Source organism: Oryx dammah, unplaced genomic scaffold (genome assembly GCF_014754425.2).
Source record: "Oryx dammah isolate SB20612 unplaced genomic scaffold, SCBI_Odam_1.1 HiC_scaffold_25, whole genome shotgun sequence".
Taxonomy (NCBI): domain Eukaryota; kingdom Metazoa; phylum Chordata; class Mammalia; order Artiodactyla; family Bovidae; genus Oryx; species Oryx dammah.
The window spans coordinates 14,705,836-14,732,188 of NW_024070209.1; the positions used below are offsets into that span (position 1 = coordinate 14,705,836).

General features: G+C 40.4%; 1 protein-coding gene across 1 annotated transcript in view; it reads left to right on the forward strand.

Annotated features, from left to right (window-relative positions):
* Positions 1–9,023: 9,023 nt before the first annotated feature.
* Positions 9,024–26,353, forward strand: part of YIPF4 (Yip1 domain family member 4) — a 35,788-nt gene continuing 18,458 nt past the window's right edge. The window contains exon 1 of the mRNA XM_040224592.1: positions 9,024–9,360. Within this exon, the coding sequence (XP_040080526.1) occupies positions 9,282–9,360 (79 nt within the window). The 5' untranslated portion in view covers positions 9,024–9,281. The remainder of the gene's footprint in view (positions 9,361–26,353) is intronic.

Sequence of the window (26,353 nt, forward strand, 5' to 3'; positions counted from 1 at the left end):
CTGCCTCATAGTCGTTATCCATCAGCTGGGTAAAATAACAGTATCTGCTTAAGGAGGATGTCATGAGGATTAAATGATTTAATATAATGCTTTACCATAATGCTCAGCACTTAGTAATGAAACCATTAGCTGTAAGTATCATGCAAATGTTATCCATTATGGTTATACATCCAATTGGAGTTTCAGGAGAGGAGACAGAGAATAGAGTAGGAACAATGTTGGAAAAGATTATAACTAAAAATTTCAAGAACTGAAGAAAGACACAGTGTTGAGGTTCAGGTTATGCAATAGGTTCTAAGGAATATAAACAAAAAGAAATGCATACCATACTCATTTCAATACCCATTCTCTGCATTTAGAAAGGCAAAGGCATATTAAAAGCAACCAGAGAAGACAGAGGAAACATCTTCAAAGAAATGAAGCTGTTTTCTCAATAGCAACCAGAAAACAAAACACAGGGGGATATCTTTTGAGAAATATGTGCTAAGAAATAATAACTGTTGACCCATAATGGTGTTACCTGGAGGAGGAAATAGCAACCCACGCCAGTATTCTTGCCTGGAGAATCCCATGGGCAGACTACATGGGACTACAGTCTGTGAAGTCAGACACAACTGAAGAGTTGGAAACAACTGAAGCGGCACACACACGCGCACACACACAATGATGTTCCCAATACAAACATTTTTTTAAATAGAAGGAAAATAAAGACATCTGTATATAAAAACACATATTATTCCACCACTGTATCTTCAATAAAGGAAATCTTAAAGGATGCACTTCAGGCAGAACAAAGTAGAAAGTCAGGGGTGAAAGAACTAATGGTGATTAAAGAAAATTAAATTGGGGGGAAGGAATCTAAATAAACACTGACAATATAAAACATAATATCAATTTTGGGGAGTAACAAAGTAGCATGAAGCAGAACCAAAATCTATAACAAAAGTAGTTTCCAAATAGTTTCAGTCAGTGCAGTCACTCAGTCGTGTCCAACTTTTTGCGACCCCATGGACTGCAGCACGCCAGTTCTCACTGTCCATCACCAACTCTTGGAGTCTGCCCAAACCCATGTCCATTGAGTCAGTGATGCCATCCAACCATCTCATCCTCTGTCATCCCCTTCTCCTCCTGCCCTCAATCTTTCCCAGCATCAGGGTCTTTTCAAATGAGTCAGCTCTTCGCATCAGGAGGCCAAAGTGTTGGAGTTTCAGCTTCAGCATCAGTCCTTCCAATGAAAATTCAGGACTGATCTCCTTTAGCATGGACTGAGTGGATCTCTTTGAGTCCAAGGGACTGACAGAGTCCAAGAGTCTGACAGAACATGGTCCACTGGAGGAGGGAAGGGCAAACCACTTCAGTATTCTTGCGTTGAGAACCCCATGAAGAGTATGAAAAGCCAAAAAGGACACTGAAAGAGAAACTCCCCAGGTCGGTAGATGCCCAATATGCTACTGGAGATCAGTGGAGAAATAACTCCAGAAAGAATGAGGGGATGAAGCCAAAGCAAAAACAACACCCAGTTGTGGATGTGACTGGTGATAGAAGCAAGATTAAATGCTGTAAAGAGCAATATTGCATAGGAACCTGGAATGTTAGGTCCATGAATCAAGGCAAATTGGAAGTGGTCACACAGGAGATGGCAAGAGTGAACGTCGACATTCTAGGAATCAGTGAACTAAGATGGACTGGAATGGGTGAATTTAACTCAGATGACCATTATATCTACTACTGTGGGCAGGAATCCCTTAGAAGAAATGGAGTAGCCATCATGGTCAACAAAAGAGTCCGAAATGCAGTACATGGATGCAATCTCAAAAATGACAGAATGATCTCTGTTCAGTTCCAAGGCAAACCATTCAATATCACGGTAATCCAAGTCTATGCCCCAACCAGTAACACTGAAGAAGCTGAAGTTGAACAGTTCTATGAAGAACTACACGACCTTCTAGAACTAACACCCAAGTTGTTTGGAGCTTATCAAAGTTATTGTGGTCTAGAGTTTTTGTATTATCTCGAGAGAGTAATAATATTGATTAACTTTAGACTGTGATAAATTAAGTTTGAGTTCTTTACTGTCTGAGCCACCAGGGAAGCCTGATAAGTTAAGTACACGTGTTAAAAGTGCGTTGCATGTGTATTTTGGAAATTAATCTTTTGTTGATTGTTTGATTTGCTATTTTGGGGTGGGATGGGGAGGGAGATGAGAGGGAGGTTTAAGAGGGAGGGGATATATGTATACCTGCGGCTGATTCATGTTGAGGTTTGACAGAAAACAACAAAATTCTGTAAAGCCATTATCCTTCAATTAAAAAATAAATAATTAAAAAAAAGATTTAAAGATGTGCATTGCAACTGATAAGAAAATAGAAATAGAGAGTATAACCTCTAAACTAGTAAAATGAAAAAATACAATAAGAGAAAATAATCAAAATAAAGAAAGAAGAGAAGCCAAACACAGTTAAATTTAATAGGCAGACAAATAGAAAGCACAAAACAAGATGGAAAAAAAAGCAATGCACCAGTAACTACAATGAATGTATGTGGACTCAATGCTCAAGTTTAAAACTAAGGTTGTTACTCTAGGGAAAAAGTGCTATTTACAAAGACATATCAGACTTTAAGGATACAGAAAAGTTAAAAGGATGGGCACAAAATTATGGCAAAGTGGACTAAAGAGTTCAGCACTCTCACCCCAACAACAACACGGTTTAGTTGGAGAAAATTATTTGAAAAACCAATTATTTAAAGTCTCTAGAAATTGTCCTCAGGATACACAACAAATGGAGAAACATTCATTTAAGAAAAATCTATTTAATCTTGGTAAGAATGAGAGTGGGGATTCCATGCTGAGAGGGGCAAGTTGTGAAGACCCTAGGCTCAGAGAACAACCAGCCAATCAGCGAAGAACTGCCATGACACAGAGCCAATCTTCATAGACTGAGAGAGGTGGCTATTTTTTCAAATGCATATTTTTAACATATTTATGTATTCATCGCTGAGTTTTGGTTGCTGTGCACAGGCTTTCTCAAGTCACAGAGAGCAGGGGCTATTCTCTAGTTGTGATGCACTGGTTTCTTGCTACAGCGGCTTCTCTCATTGCAGAGCATGGGCTCTAGGATACTCGGGTTTCAGAAACGATGGCACACAGGCTCAGTGGCTGTGGTGCACGGGCTTAGCTGCCCTGAGGCATGTGGAGTCCTCCCAGGCCAGGGATTGAATCTGTGTTCCCTGCACCAGCCATGGATTCCGATCCACTGCACCACCAGGAATCCCTTGCAGATTCTTAATCCTTAATATGTCTCAGCATTTCTTCTTCCCCATTCCCAATCTTCAACCTTAGTCCAAGACATTATATTTCTGCTAAAGTCTAATACAAGTCTCTGCTCCCCAAATCAAAACATCCACTACTCTGGATATCTTAGTAATTATTCTAACAAGAATATCTAATGTGTCACTCCTTTGCTCTAATTCCTTTCAGGGCTCCTCCAACACTTTCACCAAACATTTTTTAGCATGCAATATTGTTCATTATTTCTTCTTTACCTATTCATGCAATCACATCTGTAGCCATCCTCTCTCATGTAACCTAAGCTCCAAGTAAAGTAAATGACTTCTAGTTTCCAGATCTTTGGAATGTGGTGACCCAGGCTGCCAGCCCCACATATCTCTTTGGTCAAAAATTTTTATACACCCTTTAAGTACCAAGTTAATTGTTACCTCCTGTGAGGAATTTTCAGTATTTCCTTTTACACTTTAATGGCCATGACTTCCCAGTGCTCTACTGCTGATCTATCATTTATCTCTCTCAAACTCTGTCCTCATTATACCCTCAAAACTTCTCTCAAAAACTGGACATCACATTAATGTGGCTTGGACAGAGTGCCTGAAGAACAATGGAGAGAGATTTGTAACATTGTATATATAGGAGGCAGTGACCAAAACCACCCCAACGAAAAAGAAAGACAGAAAGGCAAAATGGTTTATCAAAGGAGGTCTTACAAGTGGCTGAGAAAAGAAGAGAAGTGAAAAGCAAAGGAGAGAGAGAAAGATATACCCAACTGAATGAAGAGTTCCAGAGATTCGAAAGGAGAGATAAGAAGCCCTTCTTTAAAAAACAGTGCAAAGAAATAGGGGGAAACAACAAGATCTGTAGTCTTCTACAGATCCCCTCAAGAAAATTGGAGACGCCAAGGAAACATTTCTTACAAAGATGAGCACAATAAAGGACAGAACAGCAAGGATCTAACGGACGCAGAAGAGATTAAGAAGAGTTGGCAAGAATACACAGAAGAACTGTACAAGAAAGATCTTCATGACCCAAATCACGATGGTGTGATCACTCACCTAGAGCCAGACATCCTGGAGTGTGAAATTCAAGTGAGCCTTAGGAAGCATTACTACAAACGAGACTGGTGGAGGTGATGAAGTTCCAGCTGAGCTATTTCAAATCCTTAAAGATGGTGCTGTTAAAGTGCTGCACTCAAGATGCCACCAAATTTGGAAAATTCAGCAATGGCACAGGACTGGAAAAGGTTAGTTTTCATTCCAACCACAAAGAAAGGCAATGCCAAAGAGTGTTCAAGCTACAATTGCACTCATTTCACATGCTAACAAGGTAATGCTCAAAATCCTTCAAGCTTGGCTTCTTCAGTATGTGAGCCAAGAACTTTCAGATTTACAAGCTGGATTTAGAAAAGGCAGAAGAACCAGAGATCAAATTGCCAACATCTGTTCAGTTCAGTTGCTCAGTCGTGTCTGACTCTTTGCGACCCCATGGATCGCAGCACACCGGGCCTCCCTGTCCATCACCATCTCTCGGAGTTTACTCAGACTCACATCCATCGAGTCCCTGATGCCATCCAGCCATCTCATCCTCTGTCGTCCCCTTCTCCTCCTGCCCTCAATCCCTCCCAGCATCAGAGTCTTTTCCAATCAGTCAAGTCTTCGCATGAGATGGCCAAAGTACTGGAGCTTCAGCTTTAGCATCATTCCTTCCAAAGAAATCCCAGGGTTGATCTCCTTCAGAATGGACTGGTTGGATCTCCTTGCAGTCCAAGGGACTCTCAAGAGTCTTCTCCAACACCATACTTCAAAAGCATCAATTCTTCGGCGCTCAGCCTTCTTCACAGTCCAACTCTCACATCCATACATGACCACAGGAAAAACCATAGCCTTGACTAGACGGAACTTAGTTGGCAAAGTAATGTCTCTGCTTTTGAATATGCTATCTAGGTTGGGCATAACTTTTCTTCGAAGGAGTAAGCGTCTTTTAATTTCATGGCTGCAGTCACCATCTGCAGTGATTTTGGAGCCCCAAAAAATAAGGTCTGACACTGTTTCCACTGTTTCCCCATCTATTGCCATAAAGTGATGGGACCAGATGCCATGATCTTCGTTTTCTGAATGTTGAGCTTTAAGCCAACTTTTTCACTCTCCTCTTTCACTTTCATCAAGAGGCGTTTTAGCTCCTCTTCACTTTCTGCCATAACGGTGGTGTCATCTGCATATTTGAGATTATTGATATTTCTCCCGGCAATCTTGATTCCAGCTTGTGCTCCTTCCAGTTCAGCGTTTCTCATGATGTACTCTGCATATCAGTTAAATAAGCAGGGTGACAATATACAGCCTTGACGTAGTCCTTTTCCTATTTGGAACCAGTCTGTTGTTCCATGTCCAGTTCTAACTGTTGCTTCCTGACCTGCATACAGATTTCTCAAGAGGCAGGTCAGGTGGTCTGGTATTCCCATCTCTTTCAGAATTTTCCACAGTTTATTGTGATCCACACAGTCAAAGGCTTTGGCATAGTCAATAAAGCAGAAATAGATGTTTTTCTGGAACTCTCTTGCTTTTTTTGATGATCCAGCGGATGTTGGCAATTTGATCTCTGGTTCCTCTGCCTTTTCTAAAACCAGCTTGAACATCAGGGAGTTCACTGTTCACGTATTGCTGAAGCCTGGCTTGGAGAATTTTGAGCATTACTTTACTAGCATGTGAGATGAGTGCAATTGTGCAGTAGTTTGAGCATTCTTTGACATTACCTTTCTTTGGGATTGGAATGAAAACGGACCTTTTCCAGACCTGTGGCACTGCTGAGTTTTCCAAATGTGGTGGCATATTGAGTGCAGCACTTTCACAGCATCATCTTTCAGGATTTGAAACAGCTCAACTGGAATTCCATCACCTCCACTAGCTTTGTTCTTAGTGATGCTTTCTAAGGCCCACTTGACTTCACATTCCAAGATGTCTGGCTCTAGATTAGTGATCACATCATCATGATTATCTGGGTCATGACGATCTTTTTTGTACAGTTCTTCCGTGTATTCTTGCCACCTCTTCTTAATATCTTCTGCTTCTGTTAGGTCGACCATTTCTGTCCTTTATCGAGCCCATCTTTGCATGAAATGTTCCCTTGGTATCTCTAATTTTCTTAAAGAGATCTCTAGTCCTTCCCATTCTGTTCTTTTCCTCTATTTCTTTGCAGTGATCGCTGAAGAAGGCTTTCTTATCTCTTCTTGCTATTCTTTGGAACTCTGTGTTCAGATGCTTATATCTTTCCTTTTCTCCTTTGCTTTTCACCTCTCTTCTTTTCACAGCTGTTTGTAAGGCCTCCTCAGACAGTCATTTTGCTTTTTCATATTTCTTTTCCATGGGAATGGTCTTGATCCCTGTCTCCTGTACAATGTCACGAACCTCATTCCATAGTTCATCAGGCACTCTATCTATCAGATCTAGGCCCTTAAATCTATTTCTCACTTGCACTGTATAATCATAAGGGATTTGATTTAGGTCATACCTGAATGGTCTAGCGGTTTTCCCTATTTTCTTCAATTTGAGTCTGAATTTGATATAAGGAGTTCATGATCTGAGCCACAGTCAGCTCCTGGTCTTGTTTTTGTTGACTGTATAGAGCTTCTCCTTCTTTTGCTGCAAAGAATATAATCAATCTGATTTCAGTGTTGACCATCTGGTGATGTCCAACATCTGTTGGATCATACAAAAAGCAAGAGAATTCCAGAAAAACATCTACTGCTGCTTCATTGGCTATGCTAAAGTCTTTGACTGTGTGTTACACAACAAAATGTGGAACATTCTTAAGAGATGGGAATACCAGATGACCTGACCTGCCTCCTGAGATACCTGTATGCAGGTCAAGAAGCAACAGTTAAAACCAGGCATGGAACAATGAACTGGTTCAAAATTGGGAATGCAGTACATCACAGCTGTATATTATTACCCTGCTTATTTAACTTATATACACAGGGTACATTATGCAAAACAGCAGTCTGGATGACTCACAAGCTAGAATCAAGATTGCCAGGAGAAATATCAGCAACCTCAGATATGCAGATGACACCACCGTTATGGCAGAAAGTGAAGAGGAACTAAAGATCCTCTTGACAAAGGTGAAAGAGGAAAGTGAAAAAGCTGGTTTCAAATTCAACATTCAAAAAACAAAGATCATGGCATCTGGTTCCATCACTTCATGGCAAATAGGTGAGGAAAAAGTGGAAGCAGATTTTATTTTCTTCAGTTCAGTTCAGTCACTTAGTCATGTGTGACTCTTTGTGACCCCATGAACTGCAGCACGCCATGCTTCCCTGTCCATCACCAACTCCCAGAGCTTGCTCAAACTCATATCCATCGAGTTGGTGATGCCATTCAACCATCTCATCCCTTATCGTCCCCTTCTCCTGCTGCCTTCAATCTTTCTATCAGGGTCTTTTCTAATGAGTCAGATTCTTCACATTAGGTGGCCAAAGTACTGGAGTTTTTTTGGGCTCCAAAATTACTGTAGACAGTGACTGCAGCCACAAAATTAAAAGACACTTGCTCCTTGGAAGAAAAGCTATGACAAACCTAGACAGTATATTAAAAAGCAGAGACATCACTTTGCTGACAAAGGTCTACAAAGCTATGTTTTTTCCAGAAGTCATGTATGGATGTGAGAGTTGGATCATAAAGAAGGCTGAGCGCCAAAGAACTGATGCTTTTGAACTGTGGTGCTGCAGAACTCTTGAGTGTCCCTTGGACAGCAAGATCAAACCAGTCATGCCTAAAAGAAGTCAACCCTGACTATTCATTGGAAGGACTGATGCTTAAGCTCCAATACCTAGCCACCTGATGGGAAGAGTGGACTCATTGGAAAAGACCCTGATGCAGGAAAAGATTGAAGGCAAAAAGTGAAAGGGGTGGCAGAGAATGAGATGGTTAGACAGCATCATGGACTCAATGGACATGAATTTGAGCAAACGCTGGGAGATAGTGAAGAACAGGGGTGCCTGGCCATGCTTCAGTTGATGGGGTTTTAAGAGCTGGGCATGACTTAGCAACTGAACAAGTTTATCAGTAGACAAGACTTTGTGAAAACAGCACTGGACTAGAATTCAGAAGATTTAGGTGCTCTTGTGATTGTCTCCTTCCTTACCTTTCCAGGCTTCAATTGCCTCACTCACTGAGGAATGTGGTAGACCAGAGCCCTAATGTTTGAGTGGAAATTTATAGCTTTTTTTTTTTTTTTTAAGTATCCAATCCAGCCCTTCATGTCACAGATGAGAAAAGTAAGTCTTAAGGACCATATACAATTTAAGTCAAGATATTGGGGGAGAATGGATACATGTATGTGTATGGCTGAGTCCCTTCGTTGTTCGCCTGAAACTACCACAACACTGTTAATTAGCTATACCCCAATACAAAATTAAAACTTAAAAAAAAAGAGAGGGAGATACAATTAATATCTAAAGGAAAGGGAATCCAGGGATATTCCAGGGCTGATCTGTAAAAACACTCCCCATTCTCAAAATTTTTACTCCGCCCAGTTAACAGAATTAGAGACTATAAAGAAAAGCCAAAAGGCAAGAGACTTGACGGAAACAAATGAAAAAAGTGAGACGCCAGAGTTTTCCATGAATTACAAATGAACTTCCTGTCCCGGGTAAACTTCCGCCATCAACAAGAGGGAGAGCCAATCAGAACCTTTCTCCTGGAGCCAATGGAAGAGCAGATTACAAAGAGCCAATCACATCGGCGCTGTCACTGTTATGGTCCTGTCAGGGCGCCGGCGTCGTGGTTCCTGGGCGGTCGCCACCGAGGACACTTCGGTGGGGACCTTTGGGGATAGCTTCGTGGCTAGCTGCGTTCGTCTCCGGCCTTGCTCCCAGCCTGCATCTCCCGGTTCGCGGGTCCCACCGTAGGGCGCGGGTGCGGGTCGGCGGCGCGGCGGCCTTGGGGCCTGGGCCCAGCCGCAGCCTCCTCCTCCGCCGCGGGCTCGGAGGGGCCACGAGATGCAGCCGCCGGGCCCGCCCCCGGCGTATACCCCGACTAACGGGGACTTCACCTTTGTCTCCTCAGCAGACGCGGAAGGTGAGACTGGGCCCCCGAAGGGCCCGTCACCCCGGGGGACGCCGGGCGGACACGACAGGGTCTTTCTGATGCCGGGGTGATTGTGGCCTGGTGGGTACCGACCGGAAGCTGACCTACGGGTGACTGGAGCCTGTGCGTTTGCCGGGCCTTCCGAGAGGGCCGAGTGGCCGAGGGTGGGGCGTGGGGAGCTTTCCGAGAGACTCGGTCGGCTTCTGGCTTTCCCCACACCATCTGGTGTCAGGTTTATTTGGCCGGACTCCCCCACCTCGAGTGCACCCACGGGACCCGAAATTTTGTTTCTAAAATGACTTGCTGTAACTCAGAAACGGATGGTTAGATTGGCCGGGATCGCCGTTAGAGAATGAGAATGAGAAAGGAGGGCTGTGTTGCTCTGTTGTTTTTCAGTACATAACTTTTGCGTAGAAGAGGCGCTACAAGTACTAACCTCCCTCGAGGAGTTCGTGGTTTTTATGGAATCTAGTATTTTGCCTACGTCCCTAGTTTTCCTCCTATTTCATGGTATTTGACAGTGTTCAGAGAAGTAGACCCAGATGTATTTGAAACTTCTTGTAATCCAGCCTAGTGTTCCCAGTAGATTCTCTAGATTTTCGCCAGATACTGTTTTGAGGAAGCTAGAGAGATTTTTCTACAGTAGGGGAGAATTTGTTTTCCTCCTTTTCTGTGTACTTTACCAAACTCTTTGTAACAGAAATCTTTCTCTGCTCCTTTCGTTAGACTTGTTAACCAGTAATTTTCCAGTGACGAGATTTACCTGTTCAATATGAAAAAAATAAATTTTTCTTAATTGTAGAAACTTCATCGTCGAGAAGGACATAGTGTGTTTCCTGAGAAGACTAGTTTTGTAATATTTAATTAATACGACTTGCTTTTCCTTTTTCTGTTTTGCTTTCCTCGTTTTTGTTTTATTAGTGTTATTTTTTTTAAAGTACTGTAATTTTGGCTGTAATTTAAAATGTAAAACAAAAATTTTATCATAGAGAACACAGCTGATACATTTAAATGTAATACCGAAATTTGGTGAACTATGGCCACCCAAAATAGTTTAATTTGTTACCTCTACATTTGGTAGCCTAGTGCTTGGGGAGAAATAAGTGACCTTAATTTGCCAGACTTTAAGGAAAAAATTATGTCATTTAGTATCACAGCCTGTTTGTTCAAACTCATGTATCTGTGTTCATAGTTTTCATATCCTTCCTTCCCCCAGAAATTACCTTTCTTAAATACACTGAAGAAATCTGATAATAATATAGCAAACTAATCCATTGACTCCATAAAACCAAGAAACCTGGAATAAGTAAAATCCATAAGGTTTATTCAAACTTGTCCACATATCCTCCAAGATTGTATAGACTCCCTATGTATCTAGGGAAATATAGACAAAGATAGATATGTGTATAAAATTCTCATGTGTATAACCTTATACAGTTGGAATATGCAGACTATATTAAGCAAACAACTTGTTTGATCTTTTTAAGAATCTTGCTGAGCTTTATTATTCCTGGGTTTTAGTGAACCTGAGGCTTAGAAAAGTTCAGTAACCTCCACATGAAGGATCTGGAATTAAGAGCTAGTGTTCTGTCTCCTCAGATTTCTTTACACTAAATCATGATGCAGCTTTCATATATTTTTGTAAAGTGGATATTGTATATAAAGTATATAATCCTGGATTTCCATTGTGTCTTTACCAATTACTGTCCATGTGATATTGGGCAAATTACTCAATCTCTCCTAACCTCAGCTTTCATATACTTGAAATGAGAATGATGGTAGCCAAGTGCTCAAACATGTTGCAGATGCAAAGCAGTTAGTACATCTGGCAGAGTGAAATGCTCAGTACTTGTTAGCGGTGTTGTTGCTGCTTTGAGTTTCATTATCAGCTGGCCCCACAAGTATTTTCTGTTGTTCTCTAACATAAACATTCACGCTGTGACGCCAAGTCTCTTCTCTGGTTCCTAAGCATGCCATGTAAATTCTTGCTTTTCTGTTTTTATGTTTTTTGTCTAAACACGAATGTTTTCAGCTTGTAGATGTTTTCATGTATACTCTCCTAGATTCTGCTCAGGTCTCTTAATGCTATATTATTATCAGATTTCTTAATACAGTTACCAACTGTACATGTTCTTTGTTCTAAAATGTGCTTTGGTGTTTGTATCCATATATGTGTGTATCCTGGTCCTCATGCTTAGAATGCAGTTTCTCTTCCTTACACCAGGATGAAATCAAATATTCCTTCCTTGCTGAAACTTTGCTTAGCTGTTACTCAGAAACTTCCCTAATCTTTTCTGTATCCAGTACTTAGCACAGAACCCAGAATATAAACATCACAACATAATTGTTTGTTGAAGGAATAAATGATTTCTGCTTTCTTTTGTCTCATATGACATTGACATTTTTGACTACAAAACTTAGCACATCTGGATGGTATAGCTGAAAACTTACTGGATTTAGATCCGGAGGACTTCAGTTGAAGTTCTGACTCTGACAGTAGCTCTGTGATATTGGCCAAATTACATAGCTCCTGTAAACTTACATTAAGTAAAATGAAAAGCACACTTACAAGAATATTGTGAAAACTGCTTAAGGTAATGTGTATAAAAGCAGGGTCCATAAGTACAAGTTAAAAGAGCATAGACTATGTATGGCCAGTAAATGAATAAATGAGTGAATAATGAAATCTAGACTGGATATTCTGGATTCAGAATAGGTGTAAACCTACATCCTGATAGGTGTAAACCTACATCCAAAAGCAGTAATGAAATGCGTGTGTATAAATGCAAGAATGTAGAGGAGCCTGGCAGGTCCATAGGGTCACAAAAGAGTCAGAAGTGCTTAGCGACTGAACAACAACAATGATACTGTTATACATATGTAAAATATTATATAGAAGTCTTTAAAGCAACCCTTTGACTTTATTTTTTATCACACAAATCAATGATTCTTTGCCTGTTACATTTCCACAGATCAGCAACATTGGCATTGCTGAGCGCTAGTAATGCAGAATAATCTGCTTAATTATAATATACATTTTGACAAGATCATCCTTCAGTGATTCATGTAGCACATTAAAGCTTGAGAGGCTCTGATTTAGAATATTATGAAAGATCAGTCAGGAGAGGAGGACATTTTTTTATAGCTGAAAGATCAGGGACAATTTAAGAGAGGTAATATTTTGCCAAATTTTGAAAGATAAGTAATGTTTTTGTATGTAGAATGAAGGGAGTATGTCCATATGCGAGGGACTGCATATGAAGAAGTCCCTAACACCACAAAAATGGCTTAATAAGAAAGGGATTTTTAAAAATTCATCATACATAATAAATACTATTAAAAAGGATGTTGAAAGGTAGAAGTGGTTAAGTGCAGGAAGGGATCAGGAGGTCTTCAGCGAAAGATGAGGTACAGTTTAAAGGAAAAGTTCTTCAGGTTGAAAAGAGGGAAGAACATTCTTTAAAAGCTATGATGTTGTTCAGTCACTAAGTCGTATCTGACTCTTTGAGACCTTGCTGCAGCACACCAGGCTTCCCTGTGTTTCACTATCCCCTGGAGTTTGCTCAGATTCATGTCCATTGAGTTGGTGATGCCATCCAACCATCTTATCCCCTGTTGCCCTTTTCTCCTCCTGCCCTCAGTCTTTCCCAGCCTCAGGGTCTTCTTCAGTGAGTAGGCTCTTTGTGTCAGGTGGCCAAAGTATCGAAGCTTCAGCTTCAGCATCATCCTTCAAGTGAAAATTCGGGGTTGATTTCCTTCAGGCTTGACTGGTTTGATCTCTCTGCTGTCTAAGGGACTTTCAAGAGTCTTCTCCAACACCACAGTTTAAAAGCATCAGTTCTTTGGCACTCAGCCTTCTTTATGATCCATCTCTCACATCCGTACATGACTTCTGGAGAAACCATAGCTTTGATTATATAGATCTTTGTCAGCAAAGTGATGTGTCTGCTTTTTAATATGCTAAGTTTGCCATAGCTTTTCTCCACAGAGCAAGTGCCTTTTAATTTCATGGTTACGTTCACCATCCACAGTAATTGTGGAGCCCAAGAAAATAAAGTCTCTCACTGTTTCCGTTTTTTTCCCCATCTATTTGCCATGAAGTGATGGGACCAGATGCCATGATCTTGGTTTTTTTGAATGTTGAATTTTAATGCAGCCTTTTCACTCTCCTCTTTCACTTTGATTGAGGGTCTTTAATTCCTCTTCCCTTTCTGCCACTAGGATGGTGTTCTCTGCATATCTGAGCTTATTGATATTTCTCCCAGCAGTCTTGATCCAGGCTTGTGATTCATCCAACCTGGCATTTCACATGATGCACTCTACATGTAAGTTAAATAAGCAAGGTGACAGTATATAGCCTTGACATACTTCTTTCCCAATTTTGAACCGGTTTGTTGTTCCATATCCAATTCTAACTGTTGCTTCTTGACTTGCATACAGGTTTTTCAGGAGGCAGATATGGTGGTCTGGTATTCCCATCTCTAAGAATTTTCCAGTTTGTTGTGATCCACACAAAGGCTTTATCATAGTTAATGAAGCAGAAGTAGATGTTTTTCTGGAATTCCTTTGCTTTTTGTATGATCCAACAGATGTTGGCAGTTTGATCTCTGGTTCCTTTGCCTTTTCTAAATCCAGCTTGTACATCTGGAGGTTCTCAGTTCATGTACTGCTGAAGCCTAGCTTGAACGATTTGGAGTCTAACCTTACTGGCACGCGAAATGAGCACAATTATCTGGTAGTTTGTACATTATTTGACACTGCCCCTCTTTGGGATTGGAATGAAAACTGACCTTTTCCAGTCCTGTGCCATTGCTGAGTTTTCCAAATTTACTGGCATATTGAGTGCGGCACTTTAACAGTGTCATCTTTTAGGATTTTTAAATAGCTTAGCTGGAATTCTGTCCCTCCCACTAGCCTTGTTTGTAGTAATGCTACCTAAGGGCCACTTGACTTCTGACTCCTGGATATCAGGCTCTAAGTGAGTGACCACACCATCGTATTATCTGGGTCATTAAGGCCTTTTTGTATAGTTTTCCTGTGTGTTCTTGTCACTTCTTCTTAATCTCTTCTGCTTCTGTTAGCTCGTTACTGTTTCTGTCCTTTATCATGCTCATCCCTGCATGAAATGTTTCCTTGGTATCTCCAGTTTTCTTGAAGAGATCTGTAGTCTTTCCCATTCTGTTGTTTTCCTTTATTTCTTTGCATTGTTCATTTAAGGAGGCCTTCTTATCTCTCCTTGCTGTTCTCTGGAACTCTGCATTCAGTTGGATGTATCTTTCCATTTGTCCCTTGCTTTTTGCTTCTCTTCTTTCCTCAGCTGTGTGTAAAGCCTCCTCAGACAACCACTTTGCCTTCTTGGATTTGTTTTTCTTTGGGATGGTTTTGGTCACTGACTCCTGTACAGTGTAACGCACCTCTGTCCATATTCTTCAGATACTCTGTCTCTCAAATCTCATCCCTTGAATCTATTAATCACCTTCACTGTATAATCATAAGGGATTTGATTTAGGTCATACCTGATTGGCGGAAATAGCATCCCATTCCAGTACCCTTGCCTGGAAAATCCCATGGATGGAGAAGCCTGGTAGGCTACAGTCCATGGGGTCGCAAAGAGTTGGACATGACTGAGCGACTTCACTTTCACTTTGATTGGCCTAGTGGTCTTCCCTGCTTTCTTCAATTTAAGCCTGGGCTTTTTTTTTTTTTTCCAGTTTTAACCTCACAGCCTTGTGATTATTGCAAAGGCAGTAATTGGCTGAGGCAGTCCCTGTATATTGCTTCCCAGGTGGCTCAGTGGTAAAAAAAAAAATCTGCCTGCCAATGAAGGAGATGCCAAGGGTTTTATCCTTGGGCTGAGACAATGCCCTGGAGTAGGAAATGGCAGCCCACTCCAGGATTCTTGCCTGGAAAACTCCATGGACAGAGGAGTCTGACAGGCTACAGTCCATTGGGCTGCAAAGAGTCAGACATGACTGAGCACAAGAGTCCCTGTATTTTATATTTCCCAATCTTTACAGAGCTAAAACAATACTGATTTATAGCTTGAGCTCCTTGGAGTTAGAAGCTGTGTTTTACTGTCTACCAGTATCATACCCACTGCCTAGCACAGCACCTCAGTTCATAGCAGGAACTTAATAAATGTTTGATGACTACCTTATACTTTTTGATTAAGATAAGGCTGTTGTGCTACTAGAACTGAAGCCAACACAAATTGGACAGAAGTCCAGCACATGGTTGGAAAGGGGATGAACGAGACACCTTAGCAAGAAAGATGGTCTAAACCACCAGTAACCATTTTCCTGCCCTCATGTTTTGCTACCCCTAAATATCTTTGTATTTATATCAAAACATCCATCTTCCAAATCTTAAAGGAAAAGTTTCTTCTTTTTCTAGGATAAGCCTCTGTATGCTTTTATTCCCATATCTTATTGCTTATTTTGGAGCTTTTCTTGCTCTTTGTTTTTCTCTGTAGCATTTTTTAAAATTTGTATTTCTACTCTTGTTTCCTCCATCTCTGTCATGACTCACAGGTCCCCTCCTAATTGACAGAATTTTTAATTAACTCGACTACTGCTTTTCATTGGTTTCACAGCTGCACTACCTCAGCATCCAGTAGTCCTTACCACTTTGCTGGATCTGTACTTGTTTCCTGTCATCTACAGGTAGATCCTCAGCAGTGCTTCCCAAACGGGAAAGGTAATTCCCAGAGTCTTTAAAACTGGGCCTTTCATTAGCCTTTGTCTCTGCCCTTTGTTTTCCTTGAAATGATAGCTTTTTTAATTTTATTTTTTACTGAAGTGTGATTTGTTTTACGGTGCTCTGCCAGTCTCTCCTGCACAGCACAGTGACTCAGTTAGACACATGTGGACATTCTTTTTAAGTATTCTTTTCCATGATGGTTTAGCACAGAAGACTGAATATAGTTCCCTGTGCTATATATAGGACCTTGTTGCTGATCCATCCTATATGTAATAGTTTATATATGCTGATCGCCAAACTCCCAGTCCTTGCCTCTCTCACTGCTGCCTTCGTGGCAACTGAAAGACTGTTCTCTCTGTCTGTGAGTCAGTTTCTGTTTTGTAGATAGCTTCATTTGTGCCATGTTTCAGATTCCACATGTGAGGGATAATGTATGGTATTTGTCTTTCTCTTTCTGACTGACATCATTTAGTATGATAATCTCTAGTTGCACCCATGTTGCTGCAGATGGCATTACTGCGGGCTTTTTTATGGTTGTGTGGTATTCCATCTTATATGCACACCAATTCTTCTTGATCCACTCCTCTGCTGATGGACGTTTTGGTTGTTACCGTGTTTTGGCTATTGTGAATAGTGCTGCCATGAACATAGGGGTGCGTGAATCTTCTTCAGTTATAGTTTTGTCCGGTATTTGCCCAGGAATGAGATTGCTGGATCATAGAGTAATTCTATTTTTAGTTTTCTGAGGAAGCTTCACATGGTAGCTGCACCAGGTTACATTCCTACAAGCAGTATAGGAGGGTAACCTTTTCTCCACACCCTCCCCAACATTTGTTATTTGTGGACTTTTTAACGATGGCCATTCTGACCAGCGTGAGGCGGTACGTCATTGTAGTTCTGATTTGTATTTCTCTAATAATTAGTGATGTTGAGCATCTTTTCATGTGCCTGCTGGCCATGTGCATGTCTTCTTTGGAGAAATGTCAGTTAAGGTCTTCTGCCCATTTTTCAGTTGGGTTGTTTGTTTTTTTTGTCGTTGAGTTGTGTGAGCTGTTTGTATGTTTTGGAGATTAAGCCCTGGAAATATTTTCTCCCATCTTTGGAATGATTTCTTATTCCTTCTCTGCTCATCCACTTACCTCATGCCAGAGTCAGAGTCTGCTTCCACATAGCCCTCCTGACCCCCTCTTTGATAACTTAGGCCTCTTTACTCCTCTGGCACCTATGATCTGTTGGCACTAGGCCTTGTCTTTTACCTAGGGAAGAGTGTGTTTTGCAGTGCTAGTAGGATTTTGTATCATTTTCAACACTCTAAAAAGAAACCCTGTACTCATTTTCAGTTACTCCTTTCCCTCCCTGTGTATCCAGTCCCTGGCAACCACTAATCTACTTTCTTTTTTTTTCCCCTAATGTACTTTCTGACTCTAGAGATTTGCCTATTGTTGATATTTCATGTAAATAGAATAATACAATATGTGACCTTTGTGTCTTTTTTTTTTTTTTTCACTCAGCTTAATGCTTTCAAGCTTTGTTCATGTTACAGTATGTGTCAGTAACTCATTCCTTTTCTGGCTGAATAGTAGTCCATTGTTTGGATATATGATCAATTGGGTTTTAAACTCTTTGAAGTATCTTACTTCTTTATATCACTCTCAGGGCTTATAGAAATAAGTAAGCCATAAATATTTATTGGTGGATTACTTAACCAATGTTGAAAATGAGGCAAGTACTAAAGAGAAGATAAGTTAATGTTTGTGATATAGTTCCTCTTGCCAAAGTCCAGAAACTTGTCTCCAGTCTCTCTTTCACCTTCTCGTAGTCAGTTGATTATCCAGTTATTGCAGAATAGCTCCATTGCCTTAGTTCAAGTCCTTTCTGTTTCTCTTCTCTGTTCTTTACTGACAATACTTCCTCCTCAACCTCTCCCCCCTTAAATCAGTCCTCCATAGTCTAGCTAAGATTATGTTTATCCTTGTTGTTTAGTTGCTAAGTCATGTCCGACTCTGTTCGACCCATGGACTGTAGCCTGCCAGACTCCTCTGTTCATGGAATTTCCCAGACAAGAATACTGGAATAAGTTGCCATTTCCTGCTTCAAGGACTGTGTTTACAGAGTGCAAATATAATTTTGTATATCTGCTTTATTAAAACCTCTAATGTCTCTTCCTTAAAAAAATTTTTTTTTGCCTGTGCTGGGTTTTTGTTGCTGCAGGGGTTTTAGTTGCAGAGAGCGGGGCTATTCTCTGGTTATGGTGCATGGGCTTCTTGTTGCAGTGGCTTCTCTTGGTGGGGCGTGGGCTCAAGGGCGCACAAGCTTCAGTAGTTGCAGCAAGTGGGCTCAGTAGTTGTGGCACACGGGCTGAGTTGCTCCACAGCACGTGGGATCTTCTTGGACTAGAGATCAAACCCATTTCCTGCTTTGGCAGGAAAGCCCTAATGTCTTTTCTTAATATAGCTTCTATTGTTTTTTATCTAATACATTCCAGTTCATTAGATACATATTTTATTTTTCATGTTATTGCAGGTTACGGTGTTACCAAAATACACTGCAGAATGACAAACGTCTTCTTTCCTTTAACTTCCAGTTTTGAAACTGAACTTTCAACTTCAACATTCTTATTACTTTCTTTCAAGATCTGTACAGCTCTATGCCCTTCCATTAATTAATTCATCCAACCTGCACACATTTGTTGGCTCCCTACTATGGACCAGGCTCTGTAACAGGTATTGGAGTTAACGTGTTCAAAACAAAAGGACAAGAAACACACTTAGCTTCTCCCATCAGAGAACTTAGAGACATTAACCAAATAATCACGCAAATATATTATTATAAACTATAAGTGCTGTGGAGGAAAAGCCAAGGGGACTATGAAAGGAATGTTATCTAGTCAGGGAAATTATGGAAAATTTCTTAAATAAGTATACCATAGAATTGAAGAATGGGTGGCATTTAATTATCTGAAGTTGGACGAAACAACCAGATACAGAGTCTCTGAGGTTAAAGGGATCTTGGTTCATTCAGAAAACAGCGGCTTAATATGCCTGGAACATAGGGTCACGGTGGGGCGGGAGACAGAAAATTGTTCTGAAGAAGTGGATAGGGCATGTGGAGATTATTAGATTTAGCTGAAAAAGCAATGGGAGGCCACCAAAGGATTTTAGAGAGTGAAAGATTTGCATTCAAGAAAGATTGTTCTGGCTATAGGTGAGAATGGATCGAAAAAAGAATAATTAGGGAAAGCAGTTAGCAGACCATTATAGTCATGCAGGCAGGAGATGGTAATTTGCACTAGATTGGTGCTGGTGGTAGAAATGGAGAAAAGTGGGCAGGTTCAAAAAATATTTAGAGATAAAAGTGATAGAATTTAGTGGTGGTTGAATGGTGCGGAAAGCATGTGAATGAAGAAAACTGTCAAAGATAATCAGACTTCTTTCTGGTTTACAATGCTGGATAGGATAGTGGTACTATTCACTGAAATAAGAAGCTAGAGGAAGACCTTATCCAGAATTCACTTTCGGAGTATTGAGTTTTAGATGCTTTTGAAATAGCTACAGTGTGAAGCTGACATGTTAAGCTGACAGTTGATTAAAGTCTACAGAAGAGAACTGGGCTCAGTAGATTGCCTTTTGAGCTCAACCTCCTCAACGTTTCTACCCCGTTATGGTCTGAATAATTGTGTCCCCCAAAATTCATATGTTTAAATTCTGATGCCCAGTGATGATGTTAGGAAGTGGAGCCTTTGGGAGGTACTGAGATCATGAGGATGGAGCTCTCATGAATGAGATTTGTGCTCTTGTAAAAAAGATTCTAGAGCTCTCGACCCACTTCTGCCATGTGGATGCACAAGGAGAAGTCAGCCAGCTAGAAGAGAGCCCTTACCTGAACATGCTGACACCTTGTTTAGACTTCCAACCTCCAGGATTGTGAGAAACAAATTTCTATTGTTTACAAACCACAGTCTGGTATTTCGTTATAGCAGCCTAAACAGACTAAGACCCTCCTGTATAAAAACAATACAGCTCTTAGGACATGATTGTGATCAGTAATTTGCAGACATATGATGCAGTAATTTTTGTATTAATATGCTCTTTTTGAGTAAACAGCAATTGTCTGTTAATCTGTTAAGGTAACTATTTAGCCTACTTTGTGTGATATTCCCCCTCTCCAGAAAAGATATCATCTCTAATACAATTTAGTAGTGTTGATAGAGGAATCTTTAGTTTTAACTTTTAAAAAATTTCCTACTTTCCTATTTTTAAAAACATTATATCCATGTAGGTATTATCACAAATATCCTTTATACAGTATGCTCATGAAACACAGTATATGATATATAATGGGTGCAAGAATTAGCTTTTCTTTCCTGTTTGAAAATGACTCAACCTTTCTTGGGGAGGGAAAAAAGGTAGTTATGCAAGATTTACCTTTTTAAAAAATTCACATTTATTTTCATAAATTTTAAATTTGTAAGGTATTAGACAAATCTATGGAGAAGGCGATGGCACCCCACTCCAGTACTCTTGCCTGGAAACTCCCATGGATGGAGGAGCCTGGTAGGCTACAGTCCATGGGGTCGCAAAGAGTCAGACACGACTGAGCAACTTCCCTTTCACTTTTCACTTTCATGCATTGGAGCAGGAAATGGCAACCCACTCCAGTGTTCTTGCCTGGAGAATCCCAGGGATGGGGGAGCCTGGTGGGCTGCCGTCTGTGGGGTCGCACAGAGTCGGACATGACTGAAGTGACTTAGCGGCAGCAGCAGCAGACAAATCTAAAATGCGATAAAATTGCATAGAACTCTACGCACATACAGGGCCTCCCTGGTGGCTCAGTGGTAAAGAATCTGCCCGCCAGTGCTGGTGATGTGGGTTTGATCCCTGGGTTGGGAAGATCCCCTGGAGAAGAAAATGGCAACCCACTCTAGATTCTTGCCTGGGAAATCCCATGGACAAAGGAACCTGGTGGCGAAAGTCCGACTTGCAGAAAAGTTGGATGTGACTTATCAACTAAACAGCAACAACAAATACATATATAGAAACACAAATAAGTGCACTTTAAACTGGTAAAATCTGAATAAGTTGCATTGACTGCCTCGGTGTCAGTGTCCTGGTTTTGATAGTGATGTAATGGTGCCATTGGGGGAAAACAAGGTGACGGGCACATCGGACCTTACTTGCTGTGGAGCTATGGTTATTCCAGAGTAACAGTTAAAAGATGCATAAAGCAAATGAAATAGGTTTCTGTTAGCTAATTGATTTATCTAACAGAAACGTGGTACAGTGGAGAAGGGAATGAATGGCAAACCACGTCAGCATTTTTGCCTTGAGAACCCCATGAGCAGTATGAAAAGGCTGATATGACACTGGAAGATGAGCCCCCCAGGTTGCTGGTACCCATGATGCTCCTGGAGAAGAGTGAAGAAATGGCTCTAGAGGGAATAGAGAGTCTGAGCCAAAGCAGAAGCAACGCCCAGTTTTGGATGTGTTTGGTGGTGAAAGTAAAGTCTGATGCTATAAAGAACAGTATTGCATAGGAACCTGGAATGTTAGGTTCATGAATGAATTGGTCAAACAGGAGATGGTAAGCATGAATATTGACATTTTAGGAATAAGTGAACTAAAATGGACTGGAATGGGTGAGTTTAATTTAGATGACCATTATATCTACTACTATGGGCAAGAATCCCGTAGAAGAAATGGAGTAGCTCTCATAGTCAACAAAAAGACTCTGAAATGCAGTACTTGGGTACAGTCTTTTTCTGGGGTCACAAAGAGTTGGATACAACTGAGTGAACAGCAACAGCTGGTTTGCCAACATGAGATTTAATTTTTCTAAAGGTAGGTTCAGGCGATTTAATTTCTTTTAATTAATATTATGTGCAATATGAAAATTAACTAGTAGTATCAAACAGTAAGAGCGTCCCTGGTGGCTCAGACGGTAAAGCACCTGCCTGTGATGTGCAAGACCCGGGTTCAATCCCTGGGTGGGGAAGATTCCCTGGAGAAGGAAATGGCAACCCACTCCAGTACTCTTGCCTCAAATAGTAAAGCTACTAAAATTGTAAACCAAACTGATATGAATGAAAATATTACCTAGGACATAATTTTATACAAGGCTTTAAAATTTTTTCTTATGGAGTAATATAATCAAGCTCCAATATAGGTCTATTGTTGCTGTTGTTTCTAAGTTGTGCCCAGCTGTTTGCCACCCCATGGCCTGTAGCCTGCCAGCCTTTCTGTGGGATTTCCAAGGCAAGAGTAATGGAGTGGTTCCCATTTCCTTCTCCATGGCATCTTCCTAACCAGGAAACAAACCTTTGTCCTGCATTACAGGCGGATTCTTTAGCTCTGAGCTACTTGGGAAGGCTGCTGCTGCTGCTGCTGCTGCTGCTGCTGCTGCTGCTGCTGCTAAGTCGCTTCAGTCGTGTCCAACTCTGTGCGACCCCATAGACGGCAGCCCACTAGGCTCCTCTATCCCTGGGATTCTCCAGGCAAAAATACTGGAGTGGGTTGCCATTGCTATTATAAAACCATTATGTACTTGCTTGGTTTCTTGAGCTCTTTCATTGGACTATATGTGCATTAAAGTGTTTTTATAACTAAAATGGAACAGTGGAATTTATCCCTTAAGTGTGAAACATGTGCTTGTTTTATTTTGCTGCACAGATAGTCCATTCTGGTTTAGATTTAAACTCACATGGATTTCATTTCATTTTCATTCAAATAAAATGGAGTAATTTTTTTGTCCTTGCTCTTGTTGCTTGTTAAGAAAATGCTTATTCACGTATATAAGAAGTTGGCAAGTACCAACAAAATGTTCATGTTCATTGCAGTTTACTCTTCTTTCATAAAATTAGAACTTTCATAGGGGCAGATCAGCAGTAAATTTCATCCTGAATATACCATCGTACTACACTGACCAAATTCTTCAAAATAAAGTTGCTCAGGCTGAGTAGAAGGTTCAGAGAAAGGATTCCTCAACCCAACTGGAATTGAATTGAAAAGGAGGGAGAATTACCATTAAGTTTTGTTCTGCCATTTTTCCAGGTGGCTTTCAATAAAATTTGAAACATATTGATATTCTTCTTCACTCTGAGCCCAGACAAGCAAAGGAAACATTTTTGAGATTTCTTTCAAAGATTATTTCCTCTTAAACCCACTTATATTTATTATTATCCTTGTTGTTTTTTTACTTGGAAAATGACAAGAATGTTATAGTGTAGTAAGAGAGAATTTGGGCTTCCCAGGTGGCTCAGTGGTAAAGAATCTGCCTTTCAAGCAAGTTCGATCCCTGGGCTGCGAAGATCCTCTGGAGAAGGAAATGGCACCCACTCCAGTATTCTTGGGTGGGAAATCCCATGGACAGAGGAGCCTGATGGGCTACAGTCCATGGGGTTGCAAAGAGTCAGGCATGACTTAGGGACTAAATAACAATAACAAAGAAATAATTTAAAATGAGTGTATTATAATTCTGGTAGATGTGCTCAGTCATTCAGTTGAGTCCAACTCTTTGCAGCCCCATAGACTGTAGTCCGTCAGGCTCCTATGCCCATGGAATTTTCCAGACAAGAATACTGGAGTGGGATGCCATTGCCTACTTCAGGGGGTCTTCCCAAACCCAGGTCCCTGTGTATTCTCCATTGGCAGGCAGATTCTTTACCACTAGCGGCACCTGGGAAGCCCTGTAATTCTGGATACCTGTGCTGGAGTTGATCAAGCTAGCTTCTTTCTATTCTGGTTTAATGGAAGACAGCTGTGCTCCTGGAGCGATTTGGAATATTTCTCATTGTTTTCCGATGTTTTTTATGTGCTAGCTTGCTCATGTTTTAGGATAACTACTGAGTTTTCTATTTTTAACTTTTCTGTTGCTTTTTTTTGTACTCACATCTACTTGTATCTTGGGAGAACTGAGTGATGTGTCAAACTGCTGTTTCTAGCATTGTCCTGTATGTGTCCGTGATGTTTTTCTACATTGCCTAGAATGGAAAACACTACCAAATTGTAAGCTAAAGGTGCCTTTTTGAGGCTCTGCATCCATGCTATGAAAAACCACTAAGCATATACAATTCTTTCTTACAGCACTCCTTAGCTCTAGGATTTATATAGCTTTTTTTTTTTGGTTTAGAAAAGGACTTTAAGTGCAGTCTTTCCAAGAGGCCAGGAAACAGTTGTTAAGGTCCTTTCCTGTCTCATAATTCCAAAACCTTTCATGTCACTGTTGTACTAATGTCTTCCTGATCTAAATCATCATCTTGTTAAAGCAAAAAATAAAATAAAATAACACTCTTTGTACTTGTTGGAAGTAGAATTTTAGTTAAGTTTCAACTCTTTCGTCTTCATCTCAGAGTAAGACGAAGCACAAAGTAATTTTGAGAGAGTATTTTAATCAAAAGATTCTCTGGCAGCATCTACAGAGACTATTTTTTAAGCCTAAGCAGGGAAGGACAGTGCATTCAAAAGTACTTGGATTTTATCTCTGCTGCTGCTGCTGCTGCTGCTGCTGCTGCTAGGTCGCTTTAGTCGTGTCCGACTCTGTGCGACCCCAGAGACGGCAGCCCACTAGGCTCCCACGTCCCTGGGATTCTCCAGGCAAGAATACTGGAGTGGGTTGCCATTTCCTTCTCCAATGCATGAAAGTGAAAGTGAAGTTGCTCAGTAGTGCCGAACTCTTAGCGACCCCATGGACTGCAGCCTATCAGGCTCCTCTGTTCACGGGATTTTCCAGGCAGGAGTACTGGAGTGGGTTGCCATTGCCTTCTCCGTGGATTTTATCTCTAGCTGAATAAACTCCCATTTAAAGCTTCTTAGAGTCATATAGTATTAAACATGGAAAGAACTTTGAATAGGAAGCTGGAGACCAGAAGCATTAATAATTTGCTGTATTAATTAGTAGCTAAGTTAGAACTTAGCTTCAGAATACAAACTTTATTATGATTAATTGCAGGAGTTGTCAGAACCAGACAATTGCAGGAATTGTCAGAACCAGAAATATCATGAATGCATAAAATATATGTAGATGTACAGAATATGTGTTAATCACCTTTTTATGTAATCGTTAAGTCTTTTGGTCAACAGTAGGCTGTTAGTAGTTAAGTTTCGGGGGAGTCAAAATTATACATGTACCTTTGACGGAAGGTGGCACCCATAATTCCCACACTGTTCCCATAATTGAGCCCCTCAGTGATGAAAGTTTTAAGTCACATTTTTAAAATAGCATTTTTCAAAAGCTAACCTAGAGAATTTAGGGTAATGTGCAAAATTAAGCTCTTCTTTTTACTGTATATGGTGTCCAGGGAAGGAGAGTCTGTGTTGAGTGTTCTGGCTTGCTGTTGCCAAAACCGTTTTTTGGTGGACCACTCCAGTCTTGGGACTAGGTAGCAGCACTGATGATCGTTTACTAGTGCCTGATGTTTGGTCCTGCAGATGTGTTTTCAGTTAGTTCCTTTATGACCTCAGGCAAGTCCTTCACTATTCCCATTTTTTTTTTTTTTGACCAGAACATGTGATACATGTACTGCTGTGATTATCTGTAACCTCTGAGGCACTGGTACAGACTGTGAATGGATTTATTTTGTAATGTGGATAAACAGGATCTCTTGACTGCTTTTTAGAATTTACCCAAATTGCCAAAACTAAAGATAAATGATGTAATTATATAAAGAAAAAAAGTTAGCTGAAATATCAGGGAACTCTTACTACTTAGATTTATCCAGAACTAAGCATTAATATATAAAGCACTTAGCATAGATAGTTGATGATTTAGAAAAAAGAATATTAATAAGTACATGAAAAAGTAGGAGAAATTATCTGTGGTTTTCCTTTAGCAAATAATAATATCTGTTGGTTTATATATATATTAATATGCAGTGCCTTTAAAAAGAATGTATGCAGTCACTTTGTTCTGAAGCACATAATGTACTTGATAATGAAGGAAATTCAAAATGATATCCTGTTGGGAATTCCCTGGTAGTCCAGTGATTAGGACTTGATACTTTTGCTTCCAGAGTCAGGGTTCAGTCTCTGGTAGGGGAACTAAGATCCTATAAGCCTTGAGGTGTGGCCAAAACCAAACCAACCAATGTACCAAACAACAACAAAAAAAGAAAATGATATCCTATAATATATTTATTTTTATATATCTTCCATTTAAAATTTAAAGTTACCGTTAACAAGTCTAGATTCTGGTACAAGGTTAGCTAATTAGATGTGAAATCTTTCATATGTCTTCACTACTCTGATTTTCATTTTTCTGTAAAAATAAAAGTGAAGGTATCTATTGGTGAAAA